The sequence below is a fragment of the Lonchura striata genome, chromosome 33 (assembly GCF_046129695.1).
Source record: "Lonchura striata isolate bLonStr1 chromosome 33, bLonStr1.mat, whole genome shotgun sequence".
NCBI classification, from domain to species: Eukaryota; Metazoa; Chordata; class Aves; order Passeriformes; family Estrildidae; genus Lonchura; species Lonchura striata.
Window position 1 is genome coordinate 3,030,890 of NC_134635.1, and position 25,863 is coordinate 3,056,752.

The 25,863-nt window shown below is 60.1% G+C and overlaps 1 protein-coding gene across 2 annotated transcripts; it reads left to right on the forward strand.

Annotated features, from left to right (window-relative positions):
- Positions 1-614: 614 nt before the first annotated feature.
- On the forward strand, positions 615-25,120 carry GATAD2B (GATA zinc finger domain containing 2B). Of its 2 annotated transcripts, none has more exons than XM_077789417.1 (11): positions 615-742; positions 15,892-16,221; positions 17,849-17,978; positions 18,149-18,280; positions 18,434-18,565; positions 19,136-19,306; positions 20,531-20,846; positions 22,005-22,207; positions 23,873-23,983; positions 24,151-24,268; positions 24,913-25,120. In XM_077789417.1, exons 2-11 carry the CDS (start codon positions 15,893-15,895, stop codon positions 25,044-25,046), a joined length of 1,776 nt encoding a protein of 591 aa, XP_077645543.1. In that variant the 5' UTR covers positions 615-742; position 15,892; the 3' UTR covers positions 25,047-25,120. The 2 variants fall into 2 exon arrangements, with proteins under 2 accessions (XP_077645543.1, XP_077645544.1); XM_077789418.1 differs by lacking the exon at positions 615-742 and adding an exon at positions 8,912-8,973.
- The last annotated feature ends 743 nt before the right edge of the window (positions 25,121-25,863 follow it).

Sequence of the window (25,863 nt, forward strand, 5' to 3'; positions counted from 1 at the left end):
TCTTGGATCCTGGCGCGGCCCGGGCGCTGCCCTCGGGCCGCCATCTTGGATCCTGGCACAGCCCATGAGGCCTCGCGGCCGCCTGGCCCCGCGCGCTGCCGCCCCGCCGGGCACGGGGAGAGCTCCGCCCGGTGCTCCCGGAGCCGGGACTCGCCTAAAAAGCCACGCGCGGCCTCGCGCCGGCGCCACGTGCGGCGGAACCGGGCCGGTACCAGGCCTGGGGACGGTACGGCGGCCGCGAGCGGCCAAAACGCCCCCGCGGGCCGGGGGAGAAGCCGCGCGCCGCCGCCGCGCGCCGCTGGCGGTACCCGGATGTTCAGACTCGGGCACCCATTAAAGGCGCCCCGCGGGGAAGCCCGGCGCGTCCCCATTGGCGCAGCGCCGCGTCAATGTTTGCTGGGCCAGCCAATAAAAAGCGCTAGGCGGGATAAAAGCGAACTGCAGCGATTCGATTGGGGAGGGCTCCTGCCAGTCTGAGAGCCGCACCAATGGGCGTCGCGGCTGGGGTCGGGAGGCGGGGCGGGCGCGGCGGCGGCGGCGGCCAATCAGCGGCATTGTTTGTGGTGGTGCCGGTTGCGCTCGGCGGCGGCCGCGTCTGCTCCGCCCGCCCGGCCCGGGACCCCCGGGACCGCCCGGCACCCCCGGCACGGCCGGGATCCGCCGGGAGACACCGGGGAGACACCGGGAACCCGCCGGGAGCCCGCCGGGAGCCCGCCGCCGCCCCCCGCGACCCCCGAGCCAGGTGAGGCCCGCGGGGGCGGCGGGGCCGGGCCCGGCGGGGGCGGGGCAGGGCCCGGCTGAGGGGGGGGGAGGACCGGGGGATGGGGGGCTGGATTCTGGGGGGCTGAGGGCGGATTTGGGGGGCCCAGGGGTGATCTGGGGGGGCTGCGGGCAGCAGGGAGAGCCCGAGGGGTGCGGGCGGGCTGGGCTGGGCCTGGGGACAGAGCTCGGGAATTTTGGGGGAGAATTGCACAGGGATTTTGGGGGGCAGAGCTGAAGGATTTTGGGGAGCAGAGCTGAGGGATTTTGGGGAGCAGAGCTCAGATTCTGGGGAGCAGAGCTGAGGGATTTTGGGGAGCAGAGCTGAGGGATTTTGGGGGCAGAGCTGAGGGATTTTGGGGAGCAGAGCTGAGGGATTTTGGGGGCAGAGCTGAAGGATTTTGGGGAGCAGAGCTGAGGGATTTTGGGGGGCAGAGCTGAAGGATTTTGGGGAGCAGAACTGAGGGATTTTGGGGGGCAGAGCTGAGGGATTTTGGGGAGCAGAACTGAGGGATTTTGGGGGGCAGAGCTGAAGGATTTTGGGAGCAGAGCTGAGGGATTTTGGGGAGCAGAACTGAGGGATTTTGGGGGCAGAGCTGAAGGATTTTGGGGGGGCAGAGCTCAGATTCTGGGGAGCAGAGCTGAGGGATTTTGGGGAGCAGAGCTGAGGGATTTTGGGGAGCAGAACTGAGGGATTTTGGGGGCAGAGCTGAGGGATTTTGGGGAGCACAGCTGAGGGATTTTGGGGGGCAGAGCTGAGGGATTTTGGGGAGCAGAACTGAGGGATTTTGGGGGGCAGAGCTCAGATTCTGGGGAGCGGAGCTGAGGGATTTTGGGGAGCAGAGCTGAGGGATTTTGGGGAAGCAAAGCTGAAGGTTTTTGGGAGCAGAGCTGAGGGATTTTGGGGAGCAGAGCTGAGGGATTTTGGGGAGCAGAACTGAGGGATTTTGGGGGCAGAGCTGAAGGATTTTGGGGGGGCAGAGCTCAGATTCTGGGGAGCGGAGCTGAGGGATTTTGGGGAGCAGAGCTGAGGGATTTTGGGGAAGCAAAGCTCAAGGTTTTTGGGAGCAGAGCTGAGGGATTTTGGGGGGCAGAGCTGAAGGATTTTGGGAGCAGAGCTGAGGGATTTTTTGGGGTAGAGCTGAAGGATTTTGGGGGTCAGCCGGGATTTTGGGAAGCACTGGGGAATCCCCCGGGAACACGGGGGAGGGGCGGGGCGGCCCGGGGTGTTCCCGGTGGGATCTGGGGGACGGATGCCGGGAGCCCCCCGGATCTCCCCCTCTGAGCCCCGCTTTGTTTCCGCGCCGGGGTTCGGGAGCGCTTCCCGATCCTTTCCCCGCTGGAAGCGGCTCCCGGCCTCATCCAGGATTTCCGCCCCGCGGGATTCTCCCTCTTTTCCTGCTGCCCCCCCTGCTTCCAGTCGCTTCCCGGTGCTGCTTCCCCGGCTCCAAAGCAGCAGGGAAACTTCGCCATCCCTGGAATAACGCGGAGCCGGGGGCACTGCCCGCGCCCCTTCCCGGTTTTTGGGTGGGATCGGGGTGGGAGCGCCGCACTGAGGCGGTGGGGAGGGGCACGGACCCTCCCTCACCCACGTTTGGGCTGCTGGCTCCTCTGCCAGGAGCGGATCCGAGAGGATTTCTCCTGCCAGGCATGAGGATTTGTGCTCCCGAGGAGAATCCTTCCCCACATTCCCAAAATCGAGGCGTTTGGGCGCTCTCCCCTCCCCTTGGAGCCTGGAAAAGGGATCTGTGATGGCGGGGGGAGGGGGAGGTTTGCCGGGAAGGGAGGAGGAGGAGGAGATTTGGGAATCTGGGAGCAGGGAGGAAGAGCGGCGGCGTACGGATGCGCCGGGATCGATCGGCTTTTCCAGAGCGTTTTTGATCTTTTTTTTTTTAAATTTCATTTAATTTTGTTTTGTTTTTAATATCCATTTGATTTTCTGGAGCTTCCTCGGCCGCTGCCGGGCGGGAGGAGGAGGAGGAGGAGGAGGAAGGGGGAGCACGGGAATGGGAACAGCCTCCTCCTGGCAGGAGTGTGGGAGGATTTGACTCCTGTTCCTCGGTGCTCCCGGGTGGGGGCTGGGGCTGATCGCAGAGGCAGCCGCGGTTTTTTTGGGAATTTCAGGGGTTTTAAGGATTGGGGGTGCCCACTGTGGGAGACCCTGGCACACGCCAGGATTTGGGACATCCGCGACGCTGCGGTTGCTGTTGGGGTGAGATGGAGCCGGCGTATCCATCCCCGGGGGGGGTCCCTGCCAGGGATCCAGGGTGGAATTCCGTGGGATCCATCCGAGGGCTCCGATCCGTCGGGATCTCGGCGCCTGGCGCCGTTCCCGGTCACGAGGCCGGCGCCGACGGGAGCATCCATCCATCTTCCAGCGTCCTCTCCTCGGAGCACCCCTCAGGTGTTCCCGGGGCAGCAATACCTGCTTGGCAGGATTTATCCCACTCGGGATCCTCTTGGAAGCACCTTCCCCTCCAGTCTCCTGTCCCAGGGGTTCGGGATCCGCCACTCGGGAGAGGAATTTCCCGGATGGGAGGAAAATCAGTCATTTCAGCTTTTTCCCTGATTATTTCCCATTCACTGACAGTTTTCCATTCTGTATCCAGTAGGAAAGTGTTCCTCGCTCCATCAGCGTTCCTGGTGTGGGTTTGGGTTTCACACGGATCTTGGAATTCTGCTCCGCAGTCCTGGGAGCGCAGCCCCGGATGGCGGCTGGGGTTGTGTTTGCCACGGCTGCGTTGGTACTTGAGGCTCTTTCCCAGGTTTTTCAGGATATTTTTAGGCTCTTTCCCAGGTTTTTCGGGATATTCTGCAGCATCTCGGGATGCTGGGATGGGACGTGTTGGGAAGCACCTGAATTTCTTCCCAATATCCCACCTCCATCTCCCCTTTCCCACCTCCAAGCCGTTCCCACTTTGCTCCAAGGTCTCCCCGGATCTTCCCTTTTCCAGGCTGGGCAATCCCAGCCCTGCCAGCCTGGCTCCTCTGCGGTGCTTTAACAGCTCCGGGTGCTCCCTCCAGCAGGACACCGGGAATGTTCAGGGATATTCCGGCCCATTCCCGGGACGGAGCTGCCCTGCCGTGTCCCGCCGAATCCGAGCGGGCACCGCGCCCCATCCCGCCAGCTTTGGCTTTTTGGGCCAAAAAGTGCCCAAAGAAAGGGCACTGGTGCTGGCACAGAGCTGGGGGAGCTGGTCCCGATCCGTGGGAAGCGGGTCAGGAAGAGGCAGCGGCGCCGGGCTTGGTTCTTTCTTTATTCCCGTGATTTTCCCGGGAATGCGGCGCTTCCCGGCGCTGGCGGATTCGGGATGGGCTGGGGGAAGGGGATAACTCTCCCCTTCAGGTCCCAGTGCTTTGTCTCTGCCCCTTGGACGGGCAATCCTAGCCGGGCATTCGGGATGGGGGGGATCTGGAATATGCCTGAAATCCCTCTGAAGAGCAGCACCAGCCTTTGGAATCCGGAGGGTGTTGGGAGCGGCGCTTCCAAGCCTAAAATTAGCCCCGAGGAGGCCGGGTTTTATTTCCATGGCTCCTTATTGCATCCATGCTGTCCCAGCCCTGCTCCGTAGATTCCACTCGATGAGGTCTGAGCACGGATTTTGGGGCTGAATCCTGAAATTGTCCCATTTCGGAATCCCGACGGAATCGGCGCCGGTTCCTTGGGGCGGGTGGTGGGAAGGGTTGGATTTGTGTGCGTTTTCCACGCTTGGTGTGTTCTTCCCAATAAAATTTGGGCTCCACTTTCATGGAGCCTCCGAAGATGGATGCAGGAATCCTGGAGTTTTTTGGGATGAGACTGAGCCGAAGCCGTGTGTCCCTGTGGGAAGGGGAGGCTGCTCCTTGTCGTCCGTCCCAGGATCCATTTTTGCATTCCCAGTCGGTTGCGAGCAAGAAGTTCCCCAAAATCCACCTAAAATTCCCCAGACTCCAGGAGCAGCCCTCCAGGTGCGCTCCCCAAATCCCAGTTTTTAGGGAGGGCCTGGCTGGAAAACCTGCTTGGGCTGTTTCCCGCAGGATCCACGGCCCCCAGGGAATTTTAAGGTCGGTGCTCCGGGAATTCCTGCAGGTTGGGCCTTTGGCTGAAGGATGGGTTGGGAATCTGGGCCGTTCCCAGTTTGCTCCCAGTTCCAACCCACCTCAAAGAGGAGGGGTGCAGGTGGAGGAGCCCCTCCCGTGTCCGTGAGGAATTTCCCTGCTCCTCAGACACATCCCAGCATCCGCGCTGCCTCCGCAGTGGGGAGTTCTGAGAGAAAAGGCGGCGATCGGAGCGACGCAGAATTCCAGGGAATTCCAAACCTGTCCCGTGGCCCTTCTTGAGTAACGCCAAACTTGGTGCATTTTGCTCTTTATTAAGTCCTGGATTCCAGTTAAATCTTGGAGCCGTGGCAAATTCCAACACCTCCTGGTGCGATGGGGGCATTCCCAAGGCTGGTTGGTTGTTCCTTGCGAGAATTCCTGCAAATCCCACCTCGGGATCCGTGGCTGGAGCGTTCGGAATGACGCTGCCGCGGGCTGGAAGAGCGGGCAGACTCCCAGGCCTGCTTTTCCAATGGAAAGGTTGAGGAAATCCCGATTTCCTCGCTGGAAGTGCTGGGCTGGGAAGTTGGAGCTGCTGGATGTGGGTGGGAATGGCCTCGCTGTGCTTTGGGATAGCGCTGGGATGGGAATCCCGAATTCCCATCGGGCAAAGGACTCGTTCTTGGGGGGGATGAATCCGTAGGAATGGGATCATGGATTCCCACCTTCCCATGGCAATCCTTGGGCCGCGTTGAGTTTGTGGTGGAACCTCCTTCCCTGGAGATCAGCCAGCTTTGGATTCCCTCTGGATGGCAATTTGGGGAAAAATCGTCCCTTTCCCTGCTTAGCCATCCTCCAGTTTTCCAGAATCTCTTCCCGAGGGCGCGGTGTCGGCGCGAGGCCGGGTCGGGATGGCGCCGGTGCCGTCGGTTTGGGAGGAGGGAATTGGATCCAGGAATTCTCTGTTCTCTCACCAGTGGGGAAGAAGATCCAGGGATCCTTTGGATTTGGGATAGGAGGAGCTCTGGCCGGACACTTCCTCAAAGACCTTTTCAGCCTGGAAGCAGAAGCTCCCAGGGAATGGATCCATAGGGAAAAACCCCCAAATCCCATTAAACGATGTTTTAGCGCTTTCTTTCCCCATCCTGGCCGGGAGGATCCGTTGGGAAGGCCGGAGCAGGGATGGGAGGGATCAACCTCCCCGGGAGTGCTGGGAAGGATTTCATCCCTTCCCGAATCCCCACCAGCAAAAACAGGGATGGAAGGGTCTGGAATGCTCCTGAAAAAGCAGGGAATGGAGAAATAAAGGAATTTGCTGCTCTCCTGTGCCCTCTGCGTTTTCCATGGACGCAGCCTGGAATAAATCATCCCAGGGCCCATCCCACCCCCTCATTAGCTGATAAATCCATGGAAACGAGCATGCAATTAAAGCTAATTAATCCTTTCCCCCTTTGGAAACCAAATTGTTCCGTTTTATCCAATAAAGACAAACTGGGGGTTCCAGTGCTGGAATGCTACGGAATTCCCAGACTTCCTCACCTCAGGGGTGGAATGAAGCCGTGGATGTTGGGGATTATGGGATTATGGGGGTGTTGTGGGGGAATCTGACACCTTCCAGCTGCTCCAAGCCCTGTCCAGCCTGGCCTTGAGCACTTCCAGGGATGGGGCAGCCTCAGATTCCCGGGATAACCCGTGCCAGGACCGCCCCGCCCTCATAGGGAGTGCTGGAACAAGGGCAGGATATTCCTTTGGCTACGGAATTCCCAATATCCCGTCTCAATCTGCCGTGTTTTAGTGTAAAACTGCATTTTCCATCTCCTGGGATTCTCCATCCCTGGGATTCTCCATCCCCGGGATTCTTCATCCCTTGGATTCTCCATCCCTGGGTTTCTCCATCCCTTGGATTCTCTATCCCTGGGTTTATCCATCCCTGGGATTCTCCATCCCTGGGATTCTCCATCCCTGGTTTTCTCCATCCCTGGGATTCTCCATCCCTGGGATTCTCCATCCCTGGGATTCTCCATCCCTGGGGTTTCTCCATCCCTGGGTTTATCCATCCCTGGGATTCTCCATCCCTGGGATTCTCCATCCCAGGGTTTCTCCATCCCTGGGATTCTCCATCCCTGGGATTCTCCATCCCTGGGATTCTCCATCCCTGGGTTTCTCCATCCCTGGGTTTCTCCATCCCCTGAATTCTCAATCCCTGGCATTCTCCATCCCTGGGTTTCTCCATCCCCTGGATCCCTCAGCACATTCCCTGGGATCTCTGGGATCTCTCTGCTCATTCCCTGGGATCCCTCGGCACATTCCCTGGGATTTCTGGGCACATTCTCTGGGATCCCTTGGTTCATTCCTGGATCCCTTGGCACATTCCCGGATCCCTCAGCACATTCCCGGATCCCTCAGCACATTCCCGGATCCTGGGGTCCCCCGGTTCATTCCCGGTTCGTTCCCGGTTCATTCCCGGTTCGTTCCCGGTTCATATTCCCGGTTCATTCCCGGTTCATTCCCGGTTCGTTCCCGGTTCATATTCCCGGTTCATTCCCGGTTCATTCCCGGTTCGTTCCCGGTTCGTTCCCGGTTCATTCCCGGTTCATTCCCGGTTCATTCCCGGTTCATATTCCCGGTTCGTTCCCAGTTCGTTCCCGGTTCGTTCCCGGTTCATTCCCGGTTCGTTCCCGGTTCGTTCCCGGTTCGTTCCCGGTTCATTCCCGGTTCATTCCCGGTTCATTCCCGGTTCATATTCCCGGTTCATTCCCGGTTCGTTCCCGGTTCGTTCCCGGTTCGTTCCCGGTTCGTTCCCGGTTCGTTCCCGGTTCATTCCCGGTTCGTTCCCGGTTCGTTCCCGGTTCATTCCCGGTTCGTTCCCGGTTCGTTCCCGGTTCGTTCCCGGTTCGTTCCCGGTTCATTCCCGGTTCGTTCCCGGTTCGTTCCCGGTTCGTTCCCGGTTCGTTCCCGGTTCATTCCCGGTTCGTTCCCGGTTCATTCCCGGTTCGTTCCCGGTTTGTTCCCGGTTCATATTCCCGGTTCGTTCCCGGTTCATTCCCGGTTCGTTCCCGGTTCGTTCCCGGTTCGTTCCCAGTTCGTTCCCGGTTCATTCCCGGTTCGTTCCCGGTTCATTCCCGGTTCGTTCCCGGTTTGTTCCCGGTTCATATTCCCGGTTCGTTCCCGGTTCATTCCCGGTTCGTTCCCGGTTCATATTCCCGGTTCGTTCCCGGTTCGTTCCCGGTTCGTTCCCGGTTCATTCCCGGTTCGTTCCCGGTTCATTCCCGGTTCATTCCCGGTTCGTTCCCGGTTCGTTCCCGGTTCATTCCCGTTTCATTCCCGGATCCCTCCGCATCCTCTCCTGCCCGGCTGCTCCGCCGCCGGATCCAACCTCTGGCCGCGGTTTTTTTTTTTTTTGGGAATGGGAGGGGCGGATCCCGGCTCGCGGCGGCCCCGACGCTGTTTTTTGGGAGGGAAACAGTTAAAATTCCAGGGGAGGGAAGGCGCTTCCATGAATGAAGACAAAGTTTGGCGGGGGGCCAGGAGCGGGGGGAGGGGGCGGCCGCGGAGCGCCGAAATCCCAGGAAAAATTACCCCCCCCCCCAAAATCCAGAGCCACTTCCACATCGGGAGGTGCCAAACCACTCGCGAGCGGAATTTTTTTATATTTTTTTTTTTTTTGGTGGTGGGGAGCGAGTTAATTTTTTTCCTCATTTCCAAAAAAAAAAAAAAAAATAAATTTAAATTTTTTTTTTTTTTAAATTCCCTTTTTTTTTTTCCCTTTTCCCTCCTTTTTCCCAAAAAAAAAAAAAAATTTAAATTTTTTTTTTTTTTTAATTCCCTTTTTTTTTTTTCCTTTTCCCTCCTTTTTCCCAAAAAAAAAAAAAAAAAAAAAAATTTAAATTTTTTTTTTTTTTTTTTAAATCCCCTTTTTTTTTTTTTTTTCCCTTTTCCCTCCTTTTTCCCTCCCTTCCCTTTTTCCCTACCCTGCGAGGCATGATGGGAAAAAAAGTCAGCATCCCCCCTTTTCTTTTGTTTAATAAAACAGAACGCGCATGATTGGCAGGGACGGGCCCGCTCGGAGCGCGGCTCCGGCTCCGGCGGCTCCGCGGGCGATGGAGCGCGGGGCCCTGCCCGGCCCCGGCCGCCGCCCGGCCCCGCCGCCCCCGCGCCCCCTCGGCTCCTCCGGGCAGCGGCACCACCGGACCTGTGAGTATCCGCCGCTGCGGCACCGTCCCCGCCCGGACAAAAGGGCAGCTTTGCGTCCGCTGCTGCTTTTTGTTGGGTTTTTTTTATTATTATTGTGTTTTTTGGCAGCGGGACGGGAGTGTGTGCAGGGAGTGTTTTAAGGAGGAAACGAGCGCTGGCTGGTGCTGGGATCCGTGATTCCTTTTCCCCCTTCCTTCCCCACCTCATCCATGCTCCCACTATCGCTGTTCTATTCCGGAATGCTCCGATCCCACCCTCCCTGGAGGGGCTGACAAAAATACCAAAATAGCGGGAGTAACGGTGCCTGGGATCCGTGTCACGCCCACCCCCGCCGCCCCGTTCCCGGTGGTGATCGATCGAGTTATCGATCGGGTTATTCGTTGGTGATCGATGGCCCGCCGGAGCCGCACAAAGGCAGCGCCCGCAGTCGAGGAAATCGGGAAGCGTTATATAAGGAAGCCTGGGAAGTCTGCGTCATCCCGGATGGGGAGGGGGCCAGGGCCGGGCGCTCCCTCCCCCCCCCCACCTTCCATCCCATCATTTTTTGTTGGATTTTATCTTCCCAGAGCGTTTTCCGGCTGGCTTTTCCCAAAACGGGCCGTCCCAGCCGGATCCCCTGGAATTTTTTATCTCTCTTCCAGACTTTGTGGAGTTTTCAGGGCTTTCCCCCTCCATTTCAGGGCATGAAGCAGGTTCTGGAATTCTGCTCTCCTCCCACATCCCAAAAATCCTGGGGTGGGAGGAGGTGTGAGGCCCGGACACGGCACCGGCATTTCCCGCTCCCGAGAAACGGAGTCGGACAAGAACACAAACTCAGGAGGGAAGGGAAGCTCGTTTTGGGAGGGAGGATTCTCCTCCTTCCCTGCTTTTCCTGCTTCCCATTGTTAGTTTTGTACTTGACCCGGACTTGCAGAATCTGGGGATGTCCTGAGCTGGTGGTGGCGATCCAGAATTGGGGAGATCCAGAGTCTGGGAGACCCAGGGTCTGGGAGATCCAGAATTGGGGAGATCCAGAGTCTGGGAGACCCAGGGTCTGGGAGATCCAGGGTCCGGGAGATCCAGAATTGGGGGGATCCAGGGTCTGGGAGATCTGGAATCCAGGGGATCTAGGGTCTGGGAAATCTGGAATCCAGGATTTGGGGGATCCAGGGTCTGGGAGATTCGGAACTGGGGGGATCCAGGGTCTAGGAGATCTGGAATTGGGGGGATGCAGGGTCTGGGAGATCTGGAATCGGGGGGATCCAGGGTCTGGGAGATCCAGAATCCAGGGTCTGGAGGATCCAGGGTCTGGGAGATCGGGAATCGGGGGGTGCAGGGTCTGGGAGATCTGAGATCCAGGGTCTGGGAGATCCAGAATCCAGGGTCTGGAGGATCCAGGGTCTGGGAGATCAGGAATTGGGGGGTGCAGGGTCTGGGAGATCCAGAATCCAGGGTCTGGAAGATCAGGAATCGGGGGTACAGGGTCTGGGAGATCTGAGATCCAGAATCCAGGGTCTGGAAGATCGGGAATCGGGGGGTGCAGAGTCTGGGAGATCCAGAATCCAGGGTCTGGAGGATCCAGGGTCTGGAAGATCGGGAATTGGGGGATGCAGGGTCTGGGAGATCCAGAATCCAGGGTCTGGAGGATCCAGGGTCTGGGAGATCGGGAATCGGGGGTGCAGGGTCTGGGAGATCTGAGATCCAGGGTCTGGGAGATCCAGAATCCAGGGTCTGGAGGATCCAGGGTCTGGGAGATCAGGAATCGGGGGTGCAGGGTCTGGGAGATCTGAGATCCAGGGTCTGGGAGATCCAGAATCCAGGGTCTGGAGGATCCAGGGTCTGGAAGATCGGGAATCGGGGGGTGCAGAGTCTGGCGCCGGCGTGTCGGAGCAGGGACAGGTGTCCCCGCGCAGGGATTCGGGAGCAGCAGAACTCCTGGAGCAGTCTGCTCCGTAGGAATTCCCCCTCTGCCACATCCCGGTGCCCGCTCCCATCCCGACCCTTCCGTTTATCTTCCCAAATCTTCGGCCGTATTCCCGTTCCCTTTCCCTCCCGGGAGCAGCCGTGTCCCTGTGGGTGCTGGGGTGGCTCCGGGGCCGTTTTGGGGCTTTTCTGGCGTCGCTTTAAGCCCGGAGGAAATCTCCGCCGGCCGCCCCCAGCCTCCCTTACCTGCTCAGGATTCCTGCACGGAGCCGGAGCCGGGCGCTCCTCGGGATTCCTGGCCATGTCCCGGAGCAGCAGGACTGGCAGCAGCACGGTTTTTGTCCAGCCGTGGAGCCTTTTTCCCTTCCCTTTCCAGCGGCGTTCCCGGATCCCGCTCCGGATCCCGCTCCCGGCCGCCGAGCCGTTAAATCCTAATGACCTTTTTCGGTGATTATCCTTTTCCTGGCGTTCCTTGGGAATGCTCGCCCTGGGAGCCAGCCATTTTGTGTTCCGTGCCGGAACGCGTTTTACGACGCCGACGCCGGGATGTGCCGAGCCCAGATGGAATCGGAGCTGCCTCGTGCCGGGCGCCGGGAAGCCCCCGGAGCAGGATTCCAGCCGGACGGCTCCGGATGAGGAGCCAGCCCTGTGGATTTCCCACGGGATCGCCGCAATCCTGGGATTCGGGGGGGGGTTCGGGCAGCGGGAGCGCGCCCAGGTGAGCTGCAGGAGTTGGATCTCGGCGGTGCCTGCTCCCTGATCCCGGGAAAACGGGATTTTAGTTGGATTTGAACGGGTTTTGTTCCGTCAGTCTCGCATCCGGGTGATGTCCTGGGTTTGGAGCGGCCGGGATGGAGCTGGAGCCGCTCGGAGCACCTTGGCTCCAGGGTTGGATGCCCCGTGGAGCATCAGGGGTCACGTTGGGTTTGGATTCTGGGTCTTTCCTGGGATTAATTCTGGAATTCCAGCCCCAAACGGAAATTGGGGGATGCTCTGGGTCCCCTGAGCCCGCTGCAGGAATACCAGAGGCTTCCCAAGGAGCAGCTGGGCTGGTTTATCCCTGATTTCCCATCCTCGCTGCCCTGGATCCCAGGGATCCACCTCGGCCCCGGCGGAATTCCGGCGCTGCTGGAGCGGGGTTGGGAAACCAGAGGGTGCTGGGGAGACCTCGTGGAAGTGGGGACACGTGGATCCCTCGTGGGGGTCAGGGATCACTCCTTGTGGATCAGGGATCGTTCCTGGAGGATCAGGGATCGTTCCTGGAGGATCAGGGATCATTCCTGCTGCTGGATCAGGAATTACAGCCCCTCCATGAGCTCTGGAGGCTCCGAGGCTGGGAATTGGGGCTGGAAGACCAACGTGGGGATTGACCCAACGGAAAACCCTGCAGGGAGGCTGGGAAGGGGCTGGGACCTCCCTGGATAAACTCCGGCTGGAATGAACTCCTGGTGCTGCCAAGCCTTGGTTCTGGATTCCATCGGGAAATCCCGGGATATTTTCCCTCCTGGCTGCATCTCTCCCTGGATATTCCCACTTCTTCCTGGAATATTCCTTCTTTCGGCCCAACTCGCTCGTTCCAGCCTTTCAAATCCTCCCGCTGAGGAGTTTTTTTTTGGGGTTTTTTTGGGTTTTTTTGTTTTTTTTTGGTTGGATTTTTTTCCCTGTGGGCGCCGCATCCAATATCCATGGAAAACGAGGCGCTGCTTCGTTTGTCTGCGAGCACCAAAGCCGTCCTGCCGGGCCCTTGGGAGCAGGAGGAGCGCCCGGAGCCAGCGGAACGTGCCGAGGAGCAGCGTCCCCACGGAGGGCTGGGAGTCGCCGTCGGGACGGAGCGAGGCCGGGATTCCTGGAACGCGTTCCAAGGCCGGGCCAGCCCACCCTGCTCATCCCACTCCAGCAGCCTCTGGAATTCTGCCTCTCCCCCGGCTCCAGGTTCCTGTTTCCAGGCACTCAGGGAAGGTGCTCCCGGGGATGATCCCGGTCGGAGGCACACCGTGGATTTAGCTCCTGTTTTCCACGAGTTTTGCCACCACTTGGGAATTTGGTTCCAGTGAGGAGGATTTTTTTTGGTGAAGCTGAAGGGAGAGGCCGAGGCTGTTCCCTGGGACGTGCCGGATCCCCGGGGGCTGTGCCGGAGGGCGGCGGGGCCGGATGATCCGGTTTGGGATGTGCCGAGACCGGAGCGGGGCCGGCACGGAGCCTCCCGCCTCTCCGACCTCCAGACCAATTCCTGGGATTGGAATCGTTCCTGCTCTTTGCTGCGGATTTCTGGATGGAATCAGGAGCTCTCCCCTGGAAATTCCCAGTGGATCCTCCCCTTCCCCCTCCAGCCAAAGGGCCCCATTCAGTACGGAATCCGAAGCCTAATTTAATTTTTATTGGATCTGGCTGAGCCTGGAAAACCTCTGGAGTGGATTAAATAGTGGTGGGCCCCATTCCCGGTAAGGGCACTTTGGATTTGTTTGGAATACCAGAGGAGAAGCAGCCCTTGGGACCACCTTGGTGATGGAGCAGGGGCTGGGGGGGTCTCTGGAATTCCTGCGGGCTCCTTCCTCCCCGGGGAGAGGACGAGCAGGAAGCTGGTCCAGGAGATCCCGGATCTCCCTGCTGGATCCCGGCTCCGTGCTCAGTTCGGCTGTCCGTGGGGAGCTCTCGTCCCGTGGGATGTTGCTCCCTCCTCCTCCTCTGTGTCGGGAGCAGCCGTGAGCCGTTCCTGGCCGCGCTCCCGGTGGCTCCGCCGCAGCGCCGGGCGCGGCTCCCAGCGCTCCCGGGGTGTCTGGAACATCCCCGATCCCCCCGGGGTCACTCCTGCGGGACGGGGGCGGGAGCAGCTCCCGCGGCCTGTCCCGGCTTGCCGGGCTAAATTTGGGAGACGTGCGGAGAGACGGGACGAGCAGGTAGGGAAGAGCCCTCGGTGCTCCCTTGGAGGCTCCGTCCGCCTTTTCTCGCAGGTCATATTTGGGATTTCCGTCCGTTTTCCTGCTGCCCTCCCCCGCTCCTGCTGTCTCCAGTGGGAGCTGAACTCGTGTGCCGACGGACGGACGCGTCATCCCGGGGATTTGTACCCGAGCCAGAGCCTCCTCCTGGCGGCAGCTTGGCTCAGGGGAAGGTTTATCCCGGGATTGACTCGGGGCCGGGCAGGCGTGGGGCAGCTCCCGGTGCCCGGGACCCGGCCGCCCTCAGCGGGGACTCTCTCTGTTCCCTGCGGAGCAAGGAATTCCCGGTGTTCCCGAGCCGGCCACGTGGAATTCCCACCCGTTCCCCAGGTGTCTGTCCTGGTCCCCGGCCCTGCTCCGCAGGGAAAGGCCTCGCCCAGCTGGTTTGCAGGTGGAGCTGGTTCCTTATCAGCCTGGGAGCAGGCCTGGGATGGGGTTGGGATGGGCTCCAGGCTTGGGATGGGGTTGGGATGGGCTCCAGGCCTGGGATGGGGTTGGGATGGGCTCCAGGCTTGGGATGGGGTTGGGATGGGCTCCAGGCTTGGGATGGGGTTGGGATGGGCTCCAGGCTTGGGATGGGGTTGGGATGGGCTCTGCGGCTCCCGCCTGTTTTCCAGAGGGCATTCCTGCACCTGGAGCTGAGGCGGGGCAGCCGGAGAGGTGGGAGGGCGGGGATGGAGCTGCCCAAACCTCCATCCCCGGAGCTGCTGAGCATTCCTGCCTGGAAATCCACGTGGTGGGGGATTTCCTGGCGTTCCAGGGCTCCCCAGGGGGCTCATCCCAGGTCCCCTTCCTTGCTGAGCCGCATCCGTGGGGTTTAATCCCAAAGGAGGGATTGTGCTGCCATTCTCCAGGATTTCAGGGCCTTACAGAGGGGGAAGCTCCTGACCTGGGTGGGGACTGGGGCGGTCGGAGCTCCGTGAGGAGATCGGAGCTCTCCAAGGCTTTGGAGCTCCATGAGGAGATTGGAGCTCTCCAAGGCTTTGGAGCTCCGTGAGGAGATGGGAGCTCTCCAAGAGCTCGGAGCTCTGTGAGGTTGGAGCTCTCTAAGAGGTTGGAGCTCCATGAGGAGATGGGAGCTCTCCAAGAGCTCGGAGTTCTGTGAGGTTGGAGCTCTCTGAGATGTCAGAGCTCCATGAGGAGATGGGAGCTCTCCAAGGCGTTGGAGCTCCATGAGGAGATCGGAGCTCTCCAAGGCGTTGGAGCTCCATGAGGAGATCGGAGCTCTCCAAGGCGTTGGAGCTCTGTGAGGAGATTGGAGCTCTCCAAGAGCTCGGAGCTCCATGAGGAGGTCGGAGCTCTCTAAGAGGTTGGAGCTCCATGAGGAGATTGGAGCTCTCCAAGGCTTTGGAGCTCCACGAGGAGATCGGAGCTCTCCAAGGCTTTGGAGCTCCATGAGGAGATTGGAGCTCTCCAAGGCTTTGGAGCTCTGTGAGGAGATCGGAGCTCTCCAAGGCTTTGGAGCTCTGTGAGGAGATTGGAGCTCTCCAAGGCTTTGGAGCTCCATGAGGAGATGGGAGCTCTCCAAGAGCTCGGAGCTCTGTGAGGTTGGAGCTCTCTGAGATGTCAGAGCTCCATGAGGAGATGGGAGCTCTCCAAGGCTTTGGAGCCCCGTGAGGAGATCGGAGCTCTCCAAGGCGTTGGAGCTCCATGAGGAGATCGGAGCTCTCCAAGGCGTTGGAGCTCCATGAGGAGATCGGAGCTCTCCAAGGCGTTGGAGCTCTGTGAGGAGATTGGAGCTCTCCAAGAGCTCGGAGCTCCATGAGGAGGTCGGAGCTCTCTAAGAGGTTGGAGCTCCATGAGGAGATTGGAGCTCTCCAAGGCTTTGGAGCTCCATGAGGAGATTGGAGCTCTCCAAGGCTTTGGAGCTCCGTGAGGAGATGGGAGCTCTCCAAGAGCTCGGAGCTCTGTGAGGTTGGAGCTCTCTAAGAGGTTAGAGCTCCATGAGGAGATTGGATCTCTCCGAGAGCTCGGAGCTCTGTGAGGAGATCGGAGCTCCCCGAGGGAGCCGAGCTGAGCCCGGGGGGATCCGGGGGGATTCACCGGGCTCCTTGGCACTGACAGTGTCCCTGTCCCTCAGGATGGACCGGATGACGGAGGACGCGCTGCGCCTGAACCTGCTCAAGCGGAGCCTGGAGCCGGCGGAGGAGCGCGAGGACGTCCTGGCCAAGCGGCTGAAGATGGAGGGACACGAGGCCATGGAGAGGCTGAAGATGCTGGCCCTGCTCAAGCGCAAGGACCTGGCGGGGCTGGAGGTGCCCCACGAGCTCCCGGTGAAGCCGGACGGGATCAAGGGCTACGAGGAGAAGCTCAACGGGAGCCTGCGGCCCCACGGCGACGGGCGGAGCGCGGCCCGGCCCGGCAAGGAGAACATCAACGACGAGCCCGTGGACATGAGCGCCAGGAGGAGGTGGGTGCCGGCAATTCCGGGCTCTGGCGGGGCGGGAGGAGCCGGCATGGGAGTTAAATGGGATTTGGGGGGTCCTGGAGAGGCTGAGAGCTGGGGGGAACGGTGGGATGACAGGGAGCGGCTTCCCACGGACAGAGGGCAGGTGGGATAGCGGGAAGGAATCAGGAAGGAATCGTTCCCTGTGCTGGTGGCACAGGTTGTCCTGGGATTTGGGGATTTCTCATCCCTGGAAGTGTCTGAGGCCAGGATGGACAAAGCTTGGAGCAGCCTGGGGTAGTGGGAGGTGTTCCTGAAGGGTCCTGCTCCGAGTGTGGAGTCGTGGGCTGCATCCTGGGCGGAATTCCTTGGATATTGTGCAATATGAGCTTACCCAGTGGAGCACCAGCATCGCACACGGATACTCGGATCAGGAAATCAGCCCTGGAAAGAGGTGGGAATATTCTACTCTGAGTTGAGAAGTGGGACTGGGAATGTCTCATTTTCCTGGATTTTCCTTGGGAATGTGCTCCACCTCTCCTCACCTCTACCTGCCTCCCTCGCCGTGGCTCCTCCTCCAGTGATTCTGTTGGAATTCTGCTCTTCCCTGGACAAAGGAAATGCAAAAATTGGTGATTCCTCATGGATGGCTCCGTTTTCCCTCTTGGATTTGGACTCTGGCTCTGCCTTATTCCCCTGGTGGAATGTCAGGAATCCAGCCTGGATGTATCCGGATGCTCCTGCAGAATTATTCCCGATGTGCCAGCCCAGTTTGGAATTCCTGGATGTGCTCCCACCGGCTCCTTGTCCTTGGGATGCTCTGGAATTTCTCTGCTGGAGCAGGGGCAGCTCCGTGCCCTGCTGCTTCGGAATATCCACAAAAGCAGCTGGAATGTTTGGGAGATGAAGGCAATCCCAGCTTGGATCATCTTCCCACCCTCGGAGCAGCCAAACCTGGGAGCCGGATTCGGCTCTGGGCTCCCTCCGGGTGTTCAGAGCTCACAGTTTGGGATGAGACATTCCATGGTCTCCCCTCACTCCAGGGACCTTCCAGGGAGCTGGAATTGCCTCTGAGCTGGATTATCCCACAGTTTTCCAAGGCTCTCCCGCAGCAGGAGTGAAATCCAGGGTAGCAAAGGGCTTTTCTTGGAGTCTCCTTTGCCGGGATGATCCTGCCTGGATCCTGCTGGGCTCCACTGCTGATTTTTGGTTTATTTCTCTTCCCTGCTGCTCCTTTGGTGTCCCGGTGCTGGATCAGTTGGATTTTCATGCAGGTTTTCCTTTCTGGAATGGGTTTCTCCAGCACATTTGGGTTGGGATAGGCTTGGAGCGGTGCCATTAACGGGGGGAGCTCGGCCCCTTCTCCACCGCAGTGAGGATGAGCGATTCCAGGCTGGATATCCCTGCCATTCCCTCCCATCCCAGCACCAGGACACGCTCCTGATTCCCACCTGGTTCCCAGGTGGGATTTGCACTCCTGAGGGGTGAGGGAGTGCTTTTGAGGGAACCCTTCCCTCCCGGTGTCCAGGGGAGCCGCGCCGCTCCGGATCCGTGCTGGAATGAGGGGGATCCCCAAAATCCCACATTGCTGGCTCGGTGGGGCTCCCCAAATCCCAGATTCCCAGCTCACCCGGATTCCTTTCCCCCACAGTGACCAGGACCGGGGCCGCTTGACCCCGTCGCCGGACATCATCGTGCTGTCGGACAACGAGGCCTCCAGCCCCCGCTCCAGCTCCCGCATGGAGGAGCGGCTCAAGGCGGCCAACCTGGAGATGTTCAAGGTGAGGGAACGGGAATTCCATCCCGGGAAAGGCGCGGGGTGAGGCGGGGGGTGAAGGATTTAGGGCGTTTCTCAGCAAATTCCAGGTGCACCTGTGGTCCAAATTCCCACTTGGATTTGGATTTGGCTTCCCCCCTCTCCCTTGCTGACGCTGTGCCCGGCGTTTCCCAGGGGAAGAGCCTGGAGGAGCGGCAGCAGCTGATCAAGCAGCTCCGGGACGAGCTGCGGCTGGAGGAGGCCCGGCTGGTGCTCCTGAAGAAGCTGCGGCAGAGCCAACTCCAGAAGGAAAACGTGGTGCAGAAGGTGAGGGCTGGGAGGGAAGGGGAGGACACGGAGCCTCCAGTCCTCCCGTGGGATTCCCTCTCCAATCCCCAACTCCAGGGACACAAACGCACAGCTCTGCCCCTGGATTCCCACTCCCAGTGCTGATCCTGGATCTCCCTCCTGCCTCCCCAGACTCCCGTTGTCCAGAACGCCGCGTCCATCGTGCAGCCGTCCCCCGCCCACGTCGGGCAGCAGGGCCTGTCCAAGATCCCCTCCCGACCCGGAGCTCAGGGGGTGGAGCCGCAGAATTTAAGGACATTACAGGTGAGCATTCCCGTTTCTCCTGGAAAATGCCAATTTTTAGGGGGTGCACAAAGAGCTGAGGGGTTTTTCCCGAGAAGCGGGGGAATTCCCTCAGTTCCTTGGGGTTGGATTTGGGTTTGTCAGGAGTTAGGCTCAGTGATCCTTGTGGAACTGGGTGTTCCATGATCCTCTGAAATTCCGGTGTCCCACCTGGAGGTGGGAATTCCCCAAGGCCTTCCTGCTGCTCCCAGAGGAAAAGCCCCTGGAAGTGTTTGCTCCATGGATTTCTGCCTCTCTCCTGGACCATGCATCAATTCCAGCCTTCCATGGGAAATAGGGATGTGCCAGCTTGAGCAGGAGAAAAGGCCAAAATCCTATAAAATCCAGGACAGCCTGGGGAAAAGTGATTTGGGGCATTAGAGGCTAACTGGGATTCTGGATAAGCAGGAATTCCGTGGATCAAGGCATCGATGCTCCAGGTTTCCCTCACTTTTCTCAGAGTTTGTCACTGAGCTCCGGGAGCCCTGGGAGGGGTGGCGAGGGCTGTGGTGCGGGATCTGATTCCCTGATTCCCGGTGGATTCCCTGGCAGGGCCACAGCGTGATCCGCTCGGCCGCCAGCTCAGCCCTGCCCCACATGTTGATGTCCCAGCGCGTCATCGCCCCCAGCCCCGCCCAGCTCCAGGGCCAGCGCGGGCCCCAGAAACCCGGCCTGGTCCGCAGCTCCACGCCCGGGATGAGCCCTGCCATCAACTACCAGCCGGTGGGTCGCTGCTCGGGCTGCCCGGCACGGCTCTGGGCCGGCTGGGCACGGCTCTGGGCCGGCTGGGCACTGGTTTGGGCCGGGTGGGCACTGGTCTGGGCCGGGTGGGCACTGGTGTGGATTGGCTTGGCATTGGTGTGGATTAGCTTGGCATTGGTCTGGGCTGGTCTGGGCTGGTTGGGCACTGGTTTGGGCTGGTTGGGCACTGGTGTGGATTGGCTGGGCACTGGTCTGGGCTGGTTGGGCATTGGTTTGGGCTGGTTGGGCACTGGTTTGGGCTGGCTGGGCACTGGTTTGGGCTGGTTGGGCATTGGTCTGGGCTGGCTGGGCACTGGTGTGGATTGGCTTGGCATTGGTGTGGGCTGGTTTGGTCTGGCTGGGCATTGGTCTGGGCTGGCTGGGCACTGGTTTGGATTGGCTTGGCATTGGTGTGGATTGGCTTGGCATTGGTCTGGGCTGGGTTGGGCCGGCTGGGCACTGGTTTGGGCTGGGTGGGCACTGGTCTGGGCTGGCTGGACACTGGTTTGGGCTGGTTGGGCATTGGTCTGGGCCGGCTGGGCACTGGTCTGGGCTGGTTGGGCACTGGTGTGGATTGGCTTGGCATTGATTTGGGCTGGTTTGGGCTGGCTGGGCATTGGTTTGGGCTGGCTGGGCACTGGTTTGGGCTGGCTGGGCACTGGTGTGGATTGGCTTGGCATTGGTTTGGGCTGGCTGGACACTGGTTTGGGCTGGTTGGGCATTGGTGTGGATTGGCTTGGCATTGGTTTGGGCTGGCTGGGCACTGGTCTGGGCTGGTTGGGCATTGGTTTGGGCTGGTTTGGCACTGATGTGGATTGGCTTGGCATTGGTTTGGGCTGCTTGGGCACTGGTTTGGATTGGTTTTCACTGATTTGGATTGCCTGGGCACTTGTTTGGGCTGCCTGGGCACTGGTTGGTTTGTACTGGTTTGCATTCGTTTTTTACCGGTTCCTACTGGTTCAGGCCAGTTGGATCTGGTTGAGCCCTATTTCGAGCGCTGCTTTGTACCAATTTTCACTGGTCTGGACTGGTTTTCACCACCTCCACCCCACAACCACCCCTGCTCACGCCTCCCCTCCAAAATTCCCAGCCCTTGTGTCCCCGCTCCCGGCGCTCCCAGGGTTGCCCAGGCCCTGCTCCATGAGCCCGGCGCTCCCGGCACTCCCAAAATCCCAAACTCCCGCCCTGATCCCGTCTCCTCCGCAGCAATCCGGCTCCTCGGTGCCGTGCCAGCGCTCGTCGTCCTCCGCCATCTACATGAACCTCGCGTCGCACATGCAGCCGGGCTCGGTGGCCCGCGTCTCCTCCCCTCTCCCCAGCCCCAGCGCCCTCTCCGACGCCGCCAACTCCCAGGCGGCCGCCAAGCTGGCGCTCCGCAAGCAGCTGGAGAAGACGCTGCTGGAGATCCCGCCGCCCAAGCCGCCGGCGCCGCTGCTGCACTTCCTGCCCAGCGCGGCCAACAGCGAGTTCATCTACATGGTGGGGCTGGAGGAGGTGGTGCAGAGCGTCATCGACAGCCAAGGTCATTGTCCGCCGGCTCCGGCCGCTCCGGGGGCTCCGGGCACGATTCGTGGCGTTTCGGGATGAGGATGTGGGGTTTGGGGTGGATTTGTGGGGTTTAGGGTGGATTCATGGGGTTTAGGGTGGATTTGTGGGGTTTAGGGTGGATTTATGGGGTTTAGGGTGGATTTGTGGGGTTTAGGGTGAATTTGTGGGTTTTAAGGAGAAGTTGTGGGGTTTAGGGTGAATTTGTGGGGTTTAGGGTGAATTCATGGGGTTTAGGGTAAGGGTGTGGGGTTTAGAATGAAGTTGTGGGGTTTAGGGTGAATTTGTGGGTTTTAAGGAGAAGTTGTGGGGTTTAGGGTGAATTCATGGGGTTTAGGGTAAAGTTGTGGGGTTTAGGGTGAATTTGTGGGGTTTAGGGTGAAGTTGTGGGGTTTAGGGTGAATTTGTGGGGTTTAGGGTGAATTTGTGGGTTTTAAGGAGAAGTTGTGGGGTTTAGGGTGAATTCATGGGGTTTAGGGTAAAGTTGTGGGGTTTAGGGTGAATTTGTGGGGTTTTGGGTAAAGTTGTGGGGTTTAAGGAGAAGTTGTGGGGTTTAGGGTGAATTCATGGGGTTTAGGGTGAATTCATGGGGTTTAGGGTGAATTTGTGGGGTTTAGGGTAAAGTTGTGGGGTTTAGGGTGAATTTGTGGGGTTTTGGGTAAAGTTGTGGGGTTTAAGGAGAAGTTGTGGGGTTTAGGGTGAATTCATGGGATTTAGGGTGAATTCATGGGGTTTAGGGTGAATTTGTGGGGTTTAGGGTAAAGTTGTGGGGTTTAGGGTGAAGCTGTGGGGTTTAGGACAAATTTGTGGTGTTTAGGGTGAAGTTCTGGGGTTTAGGGTAAAGTCTTTGGGGCAAAGTTGTGGGATTTGGAGGGTGCTTGGAAGGGTTACGGATGGAGATGGTGGGGCTTTTGGGGGGAAGCTGTGAAATTTTGGCGTGGATTCAAAGGTTTTTAACAGGTTCACAGGATTTCAAATCAGACTCGCGTCATTTTAGACCAAATTTTCAGGATTTTGACCGTTTGGCGCCATTTTGGCCAAACTCTTCCGTATCCCCGCCCAGTTTTTGGCGGTCTCGGTGGGGATTTTGGGCCGCCGTGGCCGGTGCTGAGGGGGCCGTGCCGGTGCCTTGCAGGGAAGAGCGCCCCGGCGGTGCCGCGCGTGGAGCCGTTCGTGTGCGCGCAGTGCCGCACCGACTTCACGCCGCACTGGAAGCAGGAGAAGGGCGGGCGCATCCTGTGCGAGCAGTGCCAGACCTCCAACCAGAAGAAGGCGCTCAAGGCCGAGCACACGAATCGCCTCAAGAACGCCTTCGTCAAGGCCCTGCAGCAGGAGCAGGTCGGGAGCGCCCGGCACGGCCCCTTCCAGCGGGCTCAGCCCATCCCAAACCGCCCCGTCCCATCCCATTGTGTTATCCCCATCCCATCCCAAACCATCCCAAACCATCCCACACCGCCCCGTCCCATCCCACTGCGTTATCCCCATCCCATCCCAGCCATTCCAAACCATCCCACACCGCCCCGTCCCATCCCACTGCGTTATCCCCATCCCATCCCAGCCATTCCAAACCATCCCACACCGCCCCGTCCCATCCCACTGCGTTATCCCCATCCCATCCCAGCCATTCCAAACCATCCCACACCGCCCCGTCCCATCCCACTGCGTTATCCCCATCCCATCCCAGCCGTCCCAAACCATCCCACACCGCCCCGTCCTATCCCATTGCGTTATCCCCATCCCATCCCAAAACCATCCCGAACCATCCCACACCGCCCCGTTCCCATCCCACTGCGTTATCCCCATCCCATCCCAAACCATCCCAAACCATCCCACACCGCCCCGTCCCATCCCACTGCGTTATCCCCATCCCATCCCAAACCATCCCAAACCATCCCACACCGCCCCGTCCTATCCCATTGCGTTATCCCCATCCCATTCCAAACCATCCCAAACCATCCCACACCGCCCCGTTCCCATCCCATCGTGTTATCCCCATCCCATCCCAAACCATCCCAAACCATCCCACACCGCCCCGTCCCATCCCACTGCGTTATCCCCATCCCATCCCAGCCATCCCAAACCATCCCACACCATCCCACACCGCCCTGTCCCACTCCAGCCCATTGCTCCCATCCCATGGATTCAATCCCATTGATCCCATCCCATTGTTCCCACTGATCCCATCCCATTATTTCCATTGATTCCATCCCACTGATCCCATAGATCCCATCCCATTGATCCCATCGCACTCATCCCATTGATCCCATCCCACTGATCCCATTGATCCCATCCCACTCATCCCATTGATCCCATCCCATTGATCCCATCCCACTGATCCCATTGATCCCATCCCATTGTTCCCATTATTCCCATCCCATTGATCCCATCCCATTGATCCCATCCCATTGTTCCCATTATTCCCATCCCATTGATCCCATCCCATTGTTCCCATTGATCCCATCCCACTGATCCCATTGATCCCATCCCATTGATCCCATCCCATTGTTCCCATTATTCCCATCCCATTGATCCCATCCCATTGATCCTATCCCATTGTTCCCATTGACCCCATCCCACTCATCCCATCACCAGTCAGGTTGCCATTCCTGAAGAACTGAATGGGGTGGCATTCCCATGGGCATTGATGGGTGCCATTCCCATGGGATATTGAGCAGGTGGCATTCCCATGGGCATTGATGGGGTGGCATTCCTGTGGGATTGAGCGGGCGGGAACAATGGGATGGCGTTCCCGTGGGATCGAGTGGGTGGCATTCTCATTGGGGATCGATGGGATGGCATTCCCGTGGGATCGAGTGGGTGGCATTCTCACTGGGGATCGATGGGATGGCATTCCTGTGGGATTGAGCGGGTGGCATTCCCATGGGGTCGAGTGGGTGGCATTCTCACTGGGGATCGATGGGATGGCGTTCCCGTGGGCGCTGCCCGGCGTTCCCGTGGGCGCTGCCCGGCGTTCCCGAGGACAATCGGGCGCTGTTCCCGCAGGAGATCGAGCAGCGGCTGCAGCAGCAGGCAGCGCTGTCGCCCACGGCCGCGCCCGCCGTGCCCAGCGTCGGCAAACAGGACGGGATCCTGCGGCACCACACGCTCCGGCAGGTGGGATAACAGCGGGATAACAGCGGGATAACAGCGGGATAACAGCGGGATAACAGCGGGATAATAACGGGGTAGCGGGGCACGGGGACGGGCCGGTGCCATCCCAACGCCGTGCCCGTGCCCGTGCCCGTGTCGGTGCCATCCCAACGCTGTGCCCGTGCCCGCAGGCCCCGCAGCCCCAGAGCAGCCTCCAGCGCGGGATTCCCACCTCGGCCCGCTCCATGCTCTCCAACTTCGCCCAGGCCCCGCAGCTCTCCGTGGCCGGAGGGCTCCTGGGAATGCCGGGTACGGCCCCGCCGCCTCGGGAGGGCCGGGAACGGGGCTGGGGTCAGCGGGATGGGATTGATGGGATGGGATGGGATGGGATGGGATCAGTGGGATGGGATCAGTGGGATGAGATGGAATCCATGGGATAGGATCCATGGGAAGGGACGGGATCAGTGGGCACTGTGGGCTCTGTGGGAGGATCCGTGGGCTCTGTGGGAGGATCCCTGGGATCCGTGGGCTCTGTGGGAGGATTCCTGGGATCCGTGGGCTCTGTGGGAGGATCCCTGGGATCCGTGGGAGGATCCGTGGGCTCTGTGGGATGATCCCTGGGATCCGTGGGAGGATCCGTGGGCTCTGTGGGATGATCCCTGGGATCCGTGGGCTCTGTGGGATGATCCCTGGGAGGATCCATGGCTCTGTGGGCTCTGTGGGATGATCCCTGGGATCCGTGGGCTCTGTGGGATGATCCCTGGGATCCGTGGGAGGGTCCCTGGGATCCGTGGGCTCTGTGGGATGATCCCTGGGATCCGTGGGAGGATCTGTGGCTCTGTGGGATGATCCCTGGGATCCGTGGGCTCTGTGGGATGATCCCTGGGATCCGCGGGAGGCTCCGCGGGTGGATCCCGGGGTCGGCCGTGCCGGAGGGTCCCTGCTCCCGCCAGGAGTGAACATCGCGTACCTGAACGCCGGCATCGGGGGCCACAAAGCGTCGAGCCTGGCGGACCGGCAGCGGGAATACCTGCTGGATATGATCCCGCCGCGCTCCATATCCCAGTCCATCAGCGGGCAGAAATAGCCCCGGCCCCGCTCCCGGGAGCCCCGAGAAACAAACGGAGAGCGTGGGGAAAGACAGACAGACAGACAAACATTTCAGAGGCCGCCGGTCCCGCTCCCAGCCCGAGATTCCTTCGCTCCTCCGGGCCGGGAGCCGCTCCCCGCGCGGCCGAGCAGCCCCGGCCCCGCCGCTCCTTTTGTAACGCCGCCGCTTTCTCCTTGTGTTGTGGGTTGTTTTTTGCCCCTTTTTTCCTTATTTTTTCCCCCCTCTCTCCCTTCGCTCCATGGATGGTTAAAGCTTTTTTCTCCCTTTTCCAGAGACTTTGGCAAGGGCACCTTCCCCAGTCCCCGGGAGGGGGAGATTTTGGGGGAGCAGCTTGTGCTGATTCCGGGGGGATTTATGGGGTGGCTGCTGGGGGGAGGCGCTGATCCCGGGGGGGATGAATCCCTTTGGGGTCTGATCCCGGGGGTGTCACCTCCCCCTGGCCCTGATCCTGGGGGGATGAATCCCTTTGGGGTGTGATCCCGGGGCTGTCACCTCCCCCTGGCCCAAATCCTGGGGGGATGAATCCCTTTGGGGTCTGATCCCGGGGGTGTCACCTCCCCCTGGCCCCGATCCCGGGGGGATGAATCCCTTTGGGGTCTGATCCCGGGGGTGTCACCTCCCCCTGGCCCAAATCCCAGGGGTGTCACCTCCCCCTGGGACCCCGGAGCCACCGGCCCCGCGCCCCCGGCTCCGATCCCGATGTCCCCGGGGGTGACAGACGCTGCCAGAGCTGCCCCAGGCGCCCCTCGGGGTCCCTCAGTGTCCCCAGGGGTCCCTCGAGGCGCCCCCGGGG

Bases quoted from the DNA above. Each gene is read 5' to 3' on its own strand.
- GATAD2B (XM_077789417.1), top strand. From the start codon at position 15,893: ATGGACCGGATGACGGAGGACGCGCTGCGCCTGAACCTGCTCAAGCGG. The intron at 18,566-19,135 runs GTGAGCATTCCC...ATTCCCTGGCAG, and splicing joins AGAATTTAAGGACATTACAG to GGCCACAGCGTGATCCGCTC. The intron at 19,307-20,530 runs GTGGGTCGCTGC...TCTCCTCCGCAG, and splicing joins CTGCCATCAACTACCAGCCG to CAATCCGGCTCCTCGGTGCC.